The sequence below is a fragment of the Vipera ursinii genome, assembly GCF_947247035.1.
Source record: "Vipera ursinii genome assembly, chromosome: 1".
In the NCBI taxonomy this organism is placed as follows: domain Eukaryota; kingdom Metazoa; phylum Chordata; class Lepidosauria; order Squamata; family Viperidae; genus Vipera; species Vipera ursinii.
In genome coordinates this window covers 145,440,145-145,457,473 of record NC_139512.1, presented here as the reverse complement: position 1 = coordinate 145,457,473, position 17,329 = coordinate 145,440,145, and the positions used below count along the sequence as shown (strand labels likewise).

At 37.4% G+C, this 17,329-nt stretch overlaps 1 protein-coding gene across 1 annotated transcript in view; it reads left to right on the top strand.

Annotated features, from left to right (window-relative positions):
- Nucleotides 1-17,329, top strand: part of NEB (nebulin) — a 196,352-nt gene that overhangs the window by 62,151 nt on the left and 116,872 nt on the right. The window contains exons 56-70 of the mRNA XM_083350431.1: nt 10-114; nt 663-770; nt 1,591-1,902; nt 2,921-3,124; nt 3,741-3,845; nt 4,101-4,208; nt 7,023-7,334; nt 8,203-8,406; nt 9,335-9,439; nt 9,784-9,891; nt 11,684-11,995; nt 13,143-13,346; nt 14,460-14,564; nt 14,713-14,820; nt 16,501-16,812. Coding sequence (XP_083206557.1) covers nt 10-114; nt 663-770; nt 1,591-1,902; nt 2,921-3,124; nt 3,741-3,845; nt 4,101-4,208; nt 7,023-7,334; nt 8,203-8,406; nt 9,335-9,439; nt 9,784-9,891; nt 11,684-11,995; nt 13,143-13,346; nt 14,460-14,564; nt 14,713-14,820; nt 16,501-16,812 — 2,712 coding nt within the window. The remainder of the gene's footprint in view (nt 1-9; nt 115-662; nt 771-1,590; nt 1,903-2,920; nt 3,125-3,740; nt 3,846-4,100; nt 4,209-7,022; nt 7,335-8,202; nt 8,407-9,334; nt 9,440-9,783; nt 9,892-11,683; nt 11,996-13,142; nt 13,347-14,459; nt 14,565-14,712; nt 14,821-16,500; nt 16,813-17,329) is intronic.

The window sequence follows — 17,329 nt, the reverse complement described above, 5'->3', positions numbered from 1 at the left end:
TCTTCACAGCGTTTGTATACCGAAGCTTGGGATAAAGACAAGACACAAATTCACATAATGCCTGATACCCCTGAAATCACTTTAGCAAGACAGAACAAGATCAACTACAGTGAGGTGAGGTCACTGGATGGGAGGTCTACCAAACGTTCTGATTTTGATGGGAAGCCTCTACAACGTGAAGAGGGTTCTCTGGGAGAAGATAACCAAACTCTGAGGAGGAGCTGTTGATCAGCTGCAAGGAGAATACGGGACTGAAGGGAGAGGGAGAAAGGCTAGTAAGAAATTACAGTTGTGGCAGGAGAAGAGACAAAAGCCTGTGGGAATCCTTGTCCTACCTCACAGCAATTTTCTCACTAATAGCCTAAAAGAGTGTGCACAATGTATGATCTACTAAAGCTATGGGCATGAACCTCAGCCTCAGAAATTACTGTCAAGTTGTAATATCTAATGCACAGGCGTGAGGACATACTTTGATGTATTTGAACTATTTGAACTTTCCATATTTGAACTAAACATTTCCAGTTCCCTTTCTTATTAAAATCATTTTGAAGAAGTTATTTAGACGTGAGATTCAGTCTGTCTAGCTCCCGTATAATGGCATTGTTTACCATTAGGTAAGAACTGTAAATATTAATATTTTCTTTTTTTCTCTTTTTAAAAAGAGTTTATATAAACTTTCCTTGGAAGAGGCAAAGAAGAAGGGGTATGATCTGCGAATTGATGCAATTCCAATTCAGTCTGCCAAGGCATCCAGAATTATTGCTAGTGATGTAAGTCTTTGTTTTTGTGAGATGAAAATGAATTCTTCCGTTGTTGCTTTTTTTTCAACTGAATTTCTTACTCTTAAAATAAATCTGCAGTTCAAAAATCAGAGAGTATTGCAGTTAACAGAACATCCTGTCTCTGATGTGAACTCTTAAGAAGCAGCCTGGCTGCATGGAGCAGAATCCATTTATATCACATTTCATAAATGTATAGGTAGAACAATGTGCTTATTCTGGGGATTCTGCCATCTCTCCGAAGGGGGGGGGAGAGGATAGACTTTAGGCGATCTTCAAACAACAGGGAACATTTGAACTGGGGGAGGGAGGGGGAGAGACAGATCTGGATTGCATCTTCATTTACAACTAAAAAGAAAAGGATTTATTAAGACACCTAAATGTCTTAATAGAGCTTATGAATAGCTTGGTCACAGACTGATAAAAGTGGGAAGTTTTTACAAAGGAGTTATGCCACTTCATGCTAGTTTTGGAAGCTATTAGATGTCAAATTTTCTTGGTTAGTGAAACAACCAATAGCTCCTTCAGAACTGTAGAATTAGCTTCTCTGGCAAATGGAACAGGTTTTAACTTCAGGCAAAAAAGGCAGCATTTCTTGCTAGCAGGCATAGGATTATATACTTTAATTTGAATTAACTTTTAATATTTGATTACAAACTGTCAATTAGTTTAGTTTAGTTCTTTGAGGACTTAATATTGGCAATACTGTTGAATAGTTTAACTCTGCAAATTGTAACTTGGCTATTATAGCTCAGGCACCAGAAAGAAACATAAAGGTACATCTGACCGTATGCTTGTGCATTTATTTCAGTACAAATACAAAGAAGGCTATCGCAAGCAACTTGGCCATCACATTGGAGCTCGTAGCATTGAAGACGATCCTAAAATTATGCATTCTATAAATGTGGCCAAGATGCAAAGTGAGAGGGAATATAAGAAAGTCTTTGAGAAACTGAAAACCAAATATAGCAGCCCTGTGGATATGCTGTCGATCTTGGGGGCCAGAAATTGCCAGAAACTGGTCAGCGATGTTGATTATCGCAATTATTTGCACGAGTGGACCTGTCTACCAGATCAGAATGATGTCATCCACGCTAGGAAAGCTTATGATTTGCAAAGTGATGTGAGTATAATTTTGACTTGGACGTTGATGTTAGCTGCGAAGTCGTGTCCAACCCATCGCGACCCTATCGACAATGTTCCTCCAGGCCTTCCTGTCTTCTACCATCTTCTGCAGTCCATTTAAGCTCACGCCTACTGCTTCAGTGACTCCATCCAGCCACCTCATTCTCTGTCGTCCCCTTCTTCTCTTGCCCTCAATCTTTCCCAGCATTAGGCTCTTCTCCAGTGAGTCCTTCCTTCTCATTAGGTGGCCAAAGTATTTGAGTTTTAGCTTCAGGATCTGGCCTTCTAAAGAGCAGTCAGGGTTGATCTCCTCTAGGACTGACCGGTTTGATCGTCTTGCAGTCCAAGGGACTCGCAGGAGTCTTCTCCAGCACCAAAGTTCAAAGGCCTCAATTCTTTGACGCTCAGCCTTTCACTGCCATACATTGCAACTGGGAAGACCATAGCCTTGACTATACGCACTTTTGTTGACAGGGTGATGTCTCTGCTTTTTAGTGACTTGGACTATACCAGTTGAAAGAGGGCCAATCGCACTGTGTCTGTCACCTTTCTGTCACCTACACGTACAAAATACTGACAGTAGTGGCATTTTTAATTGTTTAAACCGTATTGGTGCATGGATGAAATGAAATGACTACCTAATCTGCTATATTACTCCAGGGTCTTTTCTCTTTCTGAAGGCGCACATTAGAGATTTAAACATGACTCTATAGAACCATCAAACAAATTTTTTATTAAGTGCCTTCTGAACTTTTGATGTTGTTTTATTCCAAATGACAATGTTCATACTCATTGGACATATGCTTGAGTTTTATCTAAAACAGGGCACCTCATTTTACTTGATAAAGTTAGGAACCTCCTGAAAATGAATTAGACCTTGGACATTTTTCATGGTTTTTAAGGATATTTTTACATTTCTTTCATCAGCATGAACATAATGTGTCATAAGTGTCATTAGATCCAATCGTTTCTCCAAAAATGCAAGAGGACCTTTCTAATGAACTATTAATTCACAGAATTGCTACAAAGCAGACCTCGAGTGGATGAAAGGCATTGGCTGGGTCCCTATTGGTTCACTAGATGTTGAGAAGGCTAAGAAAGCAGGAGAGATCCTGAGTGAAAAGATGTACCGCCAGCCTCCCGAGAATTTCAAATTCACCAGTGTGACAGATTCTCTAGAAATGGAATTGGCCAGGCATAACGCGGAAACCATGAACAAGGTAAATTCCGGCTGCACAACTGACAAATGAGCTTTTAAAACCATTGCAAATAGTACTTGGTGTGATTCTAAATACAGTTGAGAAAGTCAGAATTGTTCCCAGGTTTCCCCCCGCCCCCCAGTACCACAGATTTCCATCTAGGTAAATAAAATAATGTGGCCTTAAATGCATTAATTCTTGCTGGACAAAGTAGACAATTTATATTGCACATTGATGATTATGACTTTTATATAGACTTCTGCTGCAAAGAATTTTAGACCCTCTTTCCTGGGGTTGTTATCTTCCTATTTGGCTTGGATAATAATTTCCAGAATTTCCAGCCAGAATATTAATTATGAAATTAATTTGTAACTCTCAAGGATTACAATGAACCTGCTTAAAAGAAGAACAATACAATTAATTCTTAATTAAACATAGGTTTTCCTAAGACAATCTGGATACAATATGCGGTCCTACAAAATTATACAATGTACAGTGACAGAATAATGAGTTTCATTCTTAGCAGATTTTTGAATTTAATTGCAAAGGGAAACTTTTGTCAGAAGACATAGATAGCTAGAGTACTAAGAAACAACTATCACTTTGTGCTAATGCTCTTTCTAATGCTTTTCTGCAGCGTCTGTATACTGAAGCTTGGGATACTGATAAACGGACAATCCATGTCATGCCTGATACGCCGGAAATTGTCCTAGCAAAGTCTAACAAATTAAACTATAGCCAGGTGAGTATAAGGATGAGTAAGAGCCATTGGAAGACTGGGCCTTCTTCAAGGACTTGCAAGCAATGGCAACATTTACTGCAGGGTCTTGGGTCCTAATTGGATTGTGTGGGGATTCATGAGTTGCATCAGAACTTCCATATAACATTTTTGCTAAAGTATAGGATGTTTTCTTTATTTCCAAGTGTAGCAGAAAAAACCTCCCACTGCATAGCACTAAAACCAAACATTTCTTCTTCTTCTTCTTTTTTTTAACAGAAATTGTACCGACTGGCCATGGAGGAAGCAAAGAAAGATGGCTATGATCTGCGTCTTGATGCCATCCCAATTCAAGCTGCCAAAGCTTCAAGAGCTATTGCCAGTGATGTAAGTGGCCACTTGGCTCCATAAATTGTTAGATACTGGGTTCGTTGCTTCAATGATGAGATGAGGCGAGTGAGTTCAGCAAAGATCATTGTTTATTGCTTGCAGGAACTGAACTGAGAAACAGGGCTGCGAATGCAGCAATTTATACCCTGGCCTCTAGGCAGCGGCCAATAGATTTAAAGCAACCTAATGCCGCCCTAGAGGCAGCCAATGGCGGCACTGGAGACGGGTTGTCTGAGGAGCTGGGAGCCGTTAGCCAGCTTCCCTGCTTCAGCAACCTACCCGTGATTAACCCACGTGGTGTTCCCTTAACAAGAAAAAAGCCCAATACATTACATAAATAATGAATTTTAAAGTAAACTTTTTGAAAATTAGCGAACCACTTGGTACAATTTAAGCTGCTGGTTGCTCTCTATAAAGCCGTATATGGCATGGGGCTTGGCTACTTTGGGAACCACCTAACTCCTATAGTATCTGTTTAATCAGGATTGGTATATTCCAAGTTACATTGATTTAACAATTCCACTTATCAGGATCCTGGAGGCCCTCTGGAATATGATTGCCCCAACATCTGAACAGCTCCAACCCTACTAGTATTTTGGAGAACCTTAAAGACTTGGTTCTTCACCCAGGCTTTTAGAGAGGATGATGGATACTCTTTTCCTTTTGTTCTACTGTGACTTTATTTTCTTTGCCATTTTTGTTCTTTTGTTTTGTGCTCGTCTTCTGTTTTTTCTGTATTGTTCCCAGTTGTTAAAATGTTTCAACAATTGAAAACCATCTAGAGTGGCTGGGAGTCAGGTGGCATATACATTTAATATGCTTATATTATTTATATTAGTATTATATAATTATATAGTATTATTAAACTGTATTTTACCAAACCTAACATTACTGCAGGAAGTGCTTTCTTCTTCACTGGAAGAATTTCTGTGAAGGAATTTATGCTGTGAATTGCAAAAATAGAATGCAGTGTTGTGGTTCTGTCTTAACTGCACAGAGGAATTATGTCACTGATTTGACGTAATTACTATTTGAACTGTTTGGAGTCAAAGTTATAGAAAAGGCATAAGATATTTATAATAAAACATGCACATTTTACAAGTAAATTAATTTATGATAAAAATGTCTGAATAACTTGTCTGCTTCAATGGTCAGTTCTTTCTATAGTTGAACAGGGACAATCCTAATAGTGAGATATGTAGACTGTATGTAATATTTAGATATATGGACAGCTGTAAAGTTAGACAATAAAATCAGAATAGTTAATGTAGAGTAGGATCCAATATTCAATGCCAATAATTCTCCATCTCTTGGGCATTGGGTATTTCTCATTCATGAGAACATTGCTGCCAGGTGCATAATATAAAATACTTGTGATAGTGTAGAAATGTGGGTACATACTAGTGCTTATGAAAAAAGAAAATTATCTATTTCTATTTGTAAGGCTAAAATCTTGAGTTTCAGTATTAATCCTATGAATTCGGTTAACTATGGAAGGAACAGAACTTTATATACAGAATAGAGAGTTCAAAATCTAGAAAATATGTACAAAAGGCATTAACAGGGACAAATATGTACCTAGGAAAACTTGACAAAAGAACCAAATATAAAATCTTATTATAGATGTGATCAAATAAATTCTTCTTAAAATCAAAACTGGAGATTAAAGAAAAACCCAAATACCAAAAAAATAACCATGTTTAATTAATCCTTCAACTATGAAGTAAACATGGATGACAAATTCTATTTTCTAAGGCAGTTTTGTTACAAGGGTTGACTTCAACTCAACTCAACCCTGACAAGACTGAGTGGCTGTACATTCCGGCATCCCGGGACATTCAAAATGTTCCATCTCTTTCTATGGGGGGTGAGCTCTTACCCCCCGTGGATAGGGCTCGCAACTTGGGAGTCCTCCTAGATTCACGGCTTACCCTGGAAGATCATATAGTGGCCGTGACTAGGGGGGCTTTCGCCCAGGTTCGCCTGGTGCGCCAGTTGCGGCCCTATCTGAACCGGGATGCCCTGTGTACGGTCACTCATGCGCTCGTGACCTCTCGCCTTGACTACTGTAATGCTCTCTACATGGGGCTTCCCTTGAAGACCACTCGGAGGCTCCAACTGGTACAGAATGCGGCCGTGAGAGTTGTCTTGGGAGTTTCCCGGTACTCCCATGTTACACCTTTGCTCCGTGAGCTGCATTGGTTACCAGTTGTCTTTCGGGTGAGGTTCAAGGTTTTGGTTGCGATCTTTAAGTCCTTACATGGCATGGGTCCGGGATACCTCAGGGACCACCTGCTGCCGGCATCAACTCCCCTCCGCCCTGTGCGTTCCCACAGAGAGGGCCTCCTCAGGGTGCCGCCAGTCAAGGAATGCCGACTGGTGGCCCCCAGGGGGAGGGCCTTCTCTGTGGGCGCTCCGGCATTATGGAACCAACTGCCGGTGGAGCTCCGGACGGCATCAGACCTCCGAACTTTCCGTCATGGCCTGAAGACCCACCTATTTGAAATGGCTGGTCTGGCCTGACGGGGGATTATGGGTTTTAATTTGTCATTTTAGATTTGTATTACTGTTTTTTAACTGGGCATGGGTTTAATCTTTTTTAATTTTTGTATTGTCTTTTTTATATATGCCCTGTGAACCGCCCTGAGTCCCTACCAAGGAGAAGGGCGGTATACAAATTAAATAAAACTTGAAACTAAACTTGAAACATAGCTATTTAAAATGATGGGATCTCCTGTTTTAAAAGTACTTAACAATGTTGCAATCCAAGTGTTATTTAATCTGTGATTTAAATATATGTGTTTATTTCAGTACAAATACAAAGAAGGTTATCGCAAGCAACTTGGCCACCACATTGGAGCTCGTAGTGTAGAAGACGATCCTAAAATTATACATTGTATAAATGTGGCCAAGATGCAGAGTGAGAGGGAATATAAGAAAGTCTTTGAGCAACTGAAGACCAAATATAGCAGCCCTGTGGATATGCTGTCGATTTTGGGGGCCAAGAATTGCCAGAAACTGGTCAGCGATATTGATTACCGTAATTATTTGCACCAGTGGACATGCCTCCCAGATCAAAATGATGTCATCCAAGCTAGAAAAGCTTATGATCTGCAGAGCGATGTGAGTATAATTTCATTTTTGTCCATACCAGTTGAGAGAGAGGAAACTATTTAAATTTTTACAATATGATGAGGCAACCAAGATGATCAATTAAAAAAGAAGCTTTATATTGATGTGGTTATTATTTGCAGAAACATGAGAAAAATGTCTATATTTAATTGTTATTTTTTCAAATAATAGGAAAAGTATTAATTTAAGGTTAGCAAAAGAGAATATTATTGGAAGAAGAGAAAATCTAGAAAGGCTATTATATGGACTATAGAATTATAAAATTAATTGTCATTGATTGTTTTGTAAATAATACCCCAGATAACATGCTGTTTACCAAATATTAAGGTGATTATGTTAAAAATCAATAAAACATATTTTAAAAAAAGAGAGAGAAAGGAAACTGTAATATTTTAGGCACATTTCTGCACATGTACACATAATAAAAAGTATTGGTAGCAGTGGAATTTAATTGTTTAACCCAAACAGATGCATGAATAACCAGATCATACTCTTCATCTAAGTTGATCTGTTGCTTCATGGCCTTATCTCTTTCTGTAAGTGTATATTAGAGAAGTATACAAAACTCTTGAAAACCATGAAACTAGTATTATTAGCGTCTTCTGAAGCTTTGTTTTTTTAAAAAATCCAAATAGTATTTTTTTTTCACATGCTCACATGTTTTCTGTTTTATATCAAGCAGAGGCTGAGATTAGGACTCATTTGAGCATGACTAATACCTTGGATATTTTCATGGTTTTCAAGGTTTTTTTTTACATTTCTCTCATCAATATGAACATAATGTGTCATAAGTGTCATTAGATCCAAATGTTTTTCCAAAAATGCAAGAGGACCTTTCTAATGAACTATTAATTCACAGAATTGCTACAAAGCAGACCTCGAGTGGATGAAAGGCATTGGCTGGGTCCCTATTGGTTCACTAGATGTTGAGAAGGCTAAGAAAGCAGGAGAGATCCTGAGTGAAAAGATGTACCGCCAGCCTCCCGAGAATTTCAAATTCACCAGCGTGACAGATTCTCTAGAAATGGAATTGGCCAGGCATAACGCGGAAACCATGAACAAGGTGAATATTAACTAATAAAGACTGACTTGCTGAATAATATTTGAAAAAAGAATGCAATTTGTCAAACGTTCTTTTCAGACACAATGATTCCCATTCTCCATAGATTTAAACATTGTATTTTAAGCGTCATAATTGAAATAATTGGGTGCTTTCAAATATGAAGGTGAGATTTCCCCCCCCCCTTTCAGCTAATAAAGCAACCTTATCTTATTATAGTTATAGAAATATATTTGGCAATTTCAAATAAAATTCAAAAGGTCAGAATTAACCTATTTTCAAGTCCCAGTAATTTCCGTCTTATTTATTTATATTATTAAATTTATAAGTTGTCCATCTCATTATCCATACACATATATGAGTTATCCTATACCTTTTTAAATGAAATAATGCGGGGCTTAAGACATTAACTCTTGCTGGATAAGTACTGTTTGAATTATATACCATCCACAAACTGTGATGACCTTCATATAGGTTTGTGCTGCACAGAACCTTAAACTGTCTTTCCATAAATTGATGCCTTCTACACTGAATGGGAATTTCCATAATTTCCAGCGGATACTTTTAGGAGTTCTATTTGCAATTTTGATGAGTTGTATGAAGGCAGGGATTTGGAATCTGGCATCCTTAAAGTAAGGCACCTCTCTTACCTAACAAATCTAAAAGAAGGATGAAACTGAAGGAAAACAAATGTCAAATTTCACACACAGTCCTGACTGAACAACATTTTGAATCTGGATTTTCCTCGGGAATATGAATCCTAAACATTCATACATTATTACTCTTGTTCTGAGCAGTGTCTTTCCTGCTCAGCAGATTTTTAATTTGATCTCAGAAGACAGTTTCTAGGCTGTAACAGCCAGATGAATGGAGAACTATTCATGAACAGCCATCACTTTGTGCTAACTCTCTTTCTGATTCTGTTCTGCAGAGGCTGTATACTGAAGCTTGGGATACTGATAAATGCACAGTCCATGTCATGCCTGATACGCCAGAAATTGTCCTAGCAAAGTCCAACAGATTAAACTATAGCCAGGTGAGTATAGAAATGAGTCAAAGCGACTGGAAGAATTGAGTTTCCTTCAAGGATTTGCAGGCAACGGCAGCATTTCCCACAGTGTTCTCCTAATTGGTTTCTGTGGAGACCCAGTTCCTGGGTCGCACCAAAGAACTTCCATCTATTCAATGTAGATCAATTGAGAATTATATTTCTGATAAAAGTATAGGATGTTTTATTTATTTCTGTGCACAGCACTGAAACTAGGCTTTTCTTTTTTTCTTTTTTCTTTTCTTTTCTTTTCTTTCTTTTCTTTTCTTTTCTTTTCTTTCTTTTCTTTTCTTTTCTTTTCTTTTTCTTTTCTTTTCTTTTCTTTTGAACAGAAATTGTACCGACTGGCCATGGAGGAAGCAAAGAAAGATGGCTATGACCTGCGTCTTGATGCAATCCCAATTCAAGCTGCCAAGGCTTCAAGAGCTATTGCCAGTGATGTAAGTGGCCACTTGACTCCCTAAATAGCAATAATGTTTAAAGGAAATGTTTTAAAAAACAGCAAGTCAGAAACTACTGTATATCCTAGTGAACATCAAAATTATTGCAGGAAATACTTCAAGTCACTTCCCAGTGACTGTGAGTTTCTGTGAAAGAATTCATACTGTGAATTACAAAATCAGAATGAACAGTTGTGGTTCTTTTATTAGCGGCACTGAGGAATTATGTCACCGCTTGTTAGCTGCTTTGAGTCAAAATGACTGAAGCAGAATAAAATCACTTGTAATAAATAAATACATTCTATAAATAAGCAAGTTTTGCAGGAATAATGGCAGAAAACCTCAGCTATTGTACAGGCAGCTGAGAATAGACTTGAGAAGAGAGATATGGGCAGCTATAAAGCTAGACAATAACTTTAGAGGAATTACTGTAGGATGTATTTTCAGATCCAGGGTATATCTGGATTTCTATGTGAGCATAGCTCCAATGACACAAAATGAAAAAGTCTTTTAATTTTGGTGGACATTTATGCATACATTTTAATCTATGTGGAGGAGGAAAATTTATGTCAGAATCCATTTATATCACATTTCATAATTGTATAGGTAGAACAATGTGCTATTACTGGGGATTCTGCCATCTCTCCGAGGGGGGGGGGAGAGGATGGTTACTAAAGCGATTTTCAAACAACAGGGGATGTTTTAACGGGGGAAGGGAGGGGGACAGACAGGTCTGGTTTGTATCTTCATTTACAACTGAAAAGGAAAGCAATAACCATAAAACCAAGGAGTTCCCTTTCCCATGGAAGGACCTGACACCTAGCAACTGACGACAGCTGACCAAATGGATGAGGGGAGGGGCTGAAATGGGAATGGTTTATATAGGATGAAATGTAGCTTTTGTCAGATTCCGTCTTGTATTCCCACAATCGATTCCATCCTAGTAAACATTTTCCTTTTGGACTAAACTTGCATCCAAGAGTTCTTATTTCCTAAGATGTGGATTGAGGTGGGTCCTGACAATTTAAATATTCTGCATGGTAGGACTAACATCTTGAATTATTTGAAGTTGTTTAATTATTTAAACCTATAAATTCAGTGGACTATAGATAGAAGAAGACTTGGCATGCCAAATACAAATTTCAAATTTGATAAGGAAAATCATTAATAAATAAAAGACATACGGTAGCTAGCTTAACATGATAAAAAACCTAAATATAAAACCTTGATAAATGTAATCTAATATATTGACTTCAAAAACAGAAGGGGGCATTTTTTAAAAAGAAATAACAGATAATAAAACATATAGTCTTTAACTATGATCTAAAATTGGGTGAGTGAATCCATTTTTCCTAACAGTTTTCTTATAGGTTTATAGAAAATATTTATTTTAATTAGTTTTAAAATGATGAACCAATTGAATTACTGAACCATTTTACCAATGGTTAGCTGATAAAAACAGAGGTTAGAAAGTTGGAAATATGAGAATATGTGGATTATGTGAGCAAGATTTATAATGGATTAGTAAATACTTTGATTGTATTAACTATTGTTAATGCGGGTAATACTATTTTTAACAATTTGATTGCTATTTCCTAGTATATGATTGTATTTTGATAAGATTATTATGATGATTATTATATTTTAATACTTGTATACCTAGACAACACACTGTTCAACGTAGAAATGGAATGTTTAAAATAATATTTTTTTTAAAAAAAAAGAATTACTGAACAAGCACAGAACAAATACTTTTCTGCATTGGTAATGTAAATATTTGTGTATATTTCAGTACAAATACAAAGAAGGCTATCGCAAGCAACTTGGCCATCACATTGGAGCTCGTAGTGTAGAAGATGATCCTAAAATTATGCATTCTATAAATGTGGCCAAGATGCAAAGTGAGAGAGAATATAAGAAAGTCTTTGAGAAACTGAAGACCAAATATAGCAGCCCTGTGGATATGCTGTCGATCTTGGGGGCCAAGAATTGCCAGAAACTGGTCAGCGATATAGATTACCGTAATTATTTGCACCAGTGGACATGCCTCCCAGATCAAAATGATGTCATCCAAGCTAGGAAGGCTTATGATCTGCAGAGTGATGTAAGTATGAGGTGGAAAACATGATTTTAATGTAAAATGGAGGCATCGGTGTTCTACTGAGTTTGGTCTGTAATTCATTAAATGTTCATGTGTGCAAGACAGAGTGGGAAAATTTTTGAAGCTTTCCTTCTCTCCCAAAAACTCTGCCTTAGCTTGTCCTTCCAGTTCCAAATGATTCCTCAAATATCTGAAATAGACTGATGTGGAATACAGGATGCTACATGTGGGAAGGATTTGTCCATGTGTCCTTTTTAGGAAGATCATTCTGTCAGCTGAAAGATACATTTAAATATTGAGGAAGTTTTCTTCTTGATACTACACACTCTAATGACTTGTTTATCACAGGTCACTCAATTCAGTTTGAATTTCAATTCATACTGTTTTAATTTAGATAGTACTTTTTCCCCTGAAAATCAGAGGTAAAATAGGCTTTGCCATTTTTCCCCTTTCCCATCTTATTAGCATGTTTAATTTCTTATTATTTCTCAATATTAGTTCACAGATCTATCAATTTCATATTCTCATGGTTTCTTAACTTTCTTTTGTACTGTTATCATATTCACTTCGGCGTTTTAAAAAATAAGCTTGCACTAAAATTTACATGTGGTTCTATGTAAAATATTCTCCTAAGAGAATATTTTATGCCTAATAATAGTTTTTGCAAAGATTTTTTAAAATCTTCCCACCGGGATAACTGTTTTATATAGTTCACTTATGAATTTTAAAGTATGACTAGGTTTTGGGTATTATTTTGGATTGAAAATAAAAAAAAATATTAAATGAACATATTAAAGATAAGTTGGGATTCAGCTGCTTGATATTATTATTTGATTTTTTATATTTATATTTATTCATTTGCTCTAAATGGATAGTTAATTGCAGCATTACACTTAATATACTTTTGCTGTCATCATTATTCCTTAAATATGCACATCATGATGCTTATTCATATTTTATAACATGTAAAGCTGCTGAAAATCAATTGAGTCATTTCTAGGTGAATTTCAGCATCAAGGATCATTTCTCACCTGAAGTTTTTAAAATCAAATTCATAATTCAATTAGCCAGAAATGTTTTTCCCCCAAATTGGTTGTAATGCATATTTGTTGACTTCTCTAAACACAATCTATTGCTATTTATGTTTCAGGCTCTTTACAAGTCAGATCTAGAATGGTTGAAAGGCATTGGCTGGGTGCCTCTTGGTTCACTGAATGTTGAACATGTCAAGAGAGCTGGAGAAATCCTAAGTGAAAACAAATATCGGCAACCACCTAGTCAAATGAAATTTACCTGTATCACAGATGCTTGGGATGTAGAATTAGCAAAGCATAATGCTGAGATGATGAACAAGGTAGGTTTTCTGAACAAGAGTAGCTAATCTTCCATAACAGATGATAATTTGCTTAGGAAATGGAATGATCACATCCTAAATGTAGGATTTATTTAGCCTGCTCAGAGTCAAAATCCAAATAAAATAATCCTTCGCTGATATCTTTCTAGTTTCTGCTTGAATACGTGTAGGGAAGGAAAGCTGTCCACCATTGTTCATTAGTGGATCAATGAACTACTTTGCTAGTTTAGAAATTTGACTTCCAAACCAGTCAGATCGCACCCAGTGGTGGAATTCAGCTGGTTTGCACCAGTTTGGCAGAACCGGTAGCTAATTTTTTGTTGCTCAGGCCCAGAATGGACTTCCAGAAGAGGCATCCACACAGAGAACTGGTTGTTCACATATTTGAATCCCACTACTGATCGCAGCTCTCATATATTTCTAGCCAGTGTGACTATTGACTGTATTGAAAAATGAATATACAGAATATTGCAGCTAAGAGGAAAATATAGCAGCATGGGTTTAGGAATGTAAAGACAAAGAAGAGATTACTTCACCATGAAAAATAAGCTGAAATTATGGAATTGTACATGCAATAAACCACAAAATCCACTATTCTCTCAAAACGTCTGTGGTAGTTTTTGGCATATGAATCAAAATATCTTAAGGAGTTTCTACCAAAGGCAAGTTTTGATCTGGGTACTGCTTTGATGTATTGAAATCTATCTGCATTTTGTCTAAGTCCTTGAGCATATGTGCTTTGCCTCAGGCCCAAAGGGGATTTCTTTAGAAAAGTGGAGAACTCAGATGCTCTTTGTTGACTTTCTTTGATAAACTTGAACTCTCAGGTCTTGAATGCAGGAGTCCTTTTAAACATATTCAGCCACAAAATCTGAACTAGAAAAAAAATGTGTCAATAATGACTGTAAAAATATAGTTTACCATATGGTACATATGACTTTGAAGCATAGTTGATTAAAATAGAAATTTCCCTCGCTTAGTTTCATTACAAATTTTAGATAGCATTTTTAATGAATATGATTGTTTTCTAATTTTATAGTCTCACGTTCTGTTTCAATTCATATTTTCTGTAGGTAAAAAGCAAACTTTTTTCCCCCCTTATTCCTTTCACAGCGACTATACACTGAAGCATGGGATGCTGATAAAATCAAAATCAATGTCATGTCAGATACCCCAGAAATTCTGCTCGCCAAGGCAAATTCTGCAAATATCAGCCATGTAAGAGAATGTTAACATTATTTGAATATTTAATAATTTGGGGGGTTATTTTCACTTTACAAGAACTAATATGACTGTATGAACAAATCGATTTTAAATTTTAGATGTGATTTTACAGTCAAGTATCTTTTTATCACACCCTCTACAGAAACTTTATGTCCAAGGATGGGAAGATACTAAGAAGAAAGGTTATGATCTGAGAACTGACGCTATTCCAATTAAAGCCGCAAAAGCTTCAAGGGATATCGCTAGTGATGTGAGTAGATGCTTTCCTGTCCAGTGACTTCCCTATTTTTTTTAAGAAGCTACAGAAATAAAATAATAATAATAATGGAATAGACAGAGGACCTTTAGAAATGTTCATTAGACTGACTTGGAATGACATATGAAAAGGTTATATGTCTAATGGCTATAAATTGCAAGAACATAGGGAGATTAATTTAAAATTAAATTAACAACAACCGGGCCTGGACTGACTACGATTTTTAATTAGGCTTTTACTGGATTAAATTGTTTTGTAATTTGTATTTATTGTTTAATTCTCTTTTAAATTTTTTACTCTGTTTTTTAATTTTTATTGTTGTGAGCCGCCCTGAGTCCTCAGGGAGAAGGGCAGCATATAAATTTAATAAAATAAATAAATAAATGAATGAATGAATGAATGAATAAATAAATAAATAAATAAATAAATAAAATAACATCTATTGATTTTTGGCATTAGTATGCATTATTTCTCCCAGCCCAAATAATATGGATAGCAGGGTTTCTGAGTTCAATGCTTTAATTGCTTATCTAGGGTTTTTTTCCAGTAAATAAAAAGAAGTCTGGAAGATGAAAAAAATCTACTTTCCTATTTGATTTTTGTCATTTTGTGTGTCAGGCAAAGTACTGGCTTTTTTCACCCTCAATCAAAAATTGTTGTAGAAAAGTAGATATTAAGAACCCTTCTGATAACTTGGCACAAAGGGATTTTTATGACTTTATTTATTTATTTAATTAAATTTCTATACCGCCCTATTCCCGAAGGACTCAGGGCGGTTTACAGGGAAGCATAAAATACAATATAAAAATAATATAGAATTAAAATACATTAAATTAATTAAGCCCAATTAAAACAACATTTTAAAAAGCTAAAACCCCTTCAGTCCAGGCCTGATAGATCGAAAAACCAGGTTTTCAGGTCCCGGCGAAACGAACGCAGATCGGGGGGCGGTCCTAAGTTCCACAGGTAAATCATTCCAGAGGGCAGGCGCGCCCACAGAGAACGCTCTTCCCCTAGGAATAACCCGCCGGCATTCCCTAACCGGCGGTATCCTGAGAAGGCTCTCCCTGTGGGAGCACACGGGACGATGGGAAGTTGATGCCGGCAGCAGGTGTTCCCTCAGATAACCCGGACCCAAGCCATTAAGGGCTTTATAGGTCATCACCAGCACCTTGAATCTCACCCAAAGGGCAACCTGAAGCCAATGCTCGCGGAGTAGAGGTGTTACATGGGAGTATCGGGAAGCCCCCATCACAACTCGCACGGCCGCATTCTGCACCAGTTGAAGCCTCTGAGTGGTCCTCAAGGGCAGCCCCATGTAGAGAGCGTTGCAGTAGTCTAAACAGGAGGTCACGAGCGCATGAGTGACTGTGCGTAGGGCATTTCAGTCCATATAGGGTCGCAACTGGTGCACCAGGTGAACCTGGGCAAAAGCCCCCCTGGTCACGGCTCCTATATGATCTCCTAAACTGAGCCGTGAATCCAGGAGGATGCTCAAGTTGCGAGCCTTATCAACGGGGGGTAACACCTCACCCCCCCATAGTTAACGATGGACAAAACTGGTTTTCCCGAGATGCCGGTATGCACAGCCACTCAGTCTTTAGTAGCTCAATCATTGTTAGCATTCCTGGTAGCATTTATATTCATTCCAAAATGTATTCTTCTCTGTTACAGTATAAATACAAAGAAGCACATGAAAAGCAAAAAGGGCATTATATTGGGGTTCAAAGATACGAAGATGATCCCAAGTTGGTATGGTTTGCCCACGCAGGCCAGATTCGGAGTGATCTGGAGTACAAGAAGAACTTTGAAAAATGTAAAGCAAAGATCCATTGTCCTGTTGACATGCTATCAATCTTAGACGCGAAGAATTGTCAGAAGTTGGTTAGTGATGTGGACTATCGCAAACACTTGCATGAATGGACTTGCCTGCCAGACCAGAATGATATCATTCAAGCAAAGAAAGCATATTGCCTCCAGAGCGATGTACGTACAGTTCAAATGTAAAATGCATATGTCTGAGTGCTATTATTGTTTAGTGAAAGAACATGTGACAGGCATGTAAAAAGTCCCCAAATTAATCCCTTCCTGAGAATGGAGCAGCTGACAGAGTGGATAATAGTACAACTTCCAACAAGATGGAGAAATGTCTCACGGCAAATCTCTGAATGCAATTTAGCCCCCAACTCTGGAAGAAGCTATATTAAACCCTTTGTTCTGTAATTTGCAAATCTATGAATTTGTTTGGAAATAAGCTGTGTGTGTGTGTGTGAGAGAGAGGGGGGGGTGGGTGGGTGGGTGGGTGGGCATGCACACTTGTGTGTCTTTAAGTCAGTTTTTGACTTCGGATGACTGTCTGGATTAGGTCCTACAGTTTTCTTGGTAAGGTTCTTTGGCTGTGATTTGCTCTTGTCCCCTTCCTAAGAACTGGCCCAAGATCACCCAGCTGGCTTTGTGCCCAAGTACAAAAACTAGAACTGATGGTTTCCTGGTGCCTTAACTA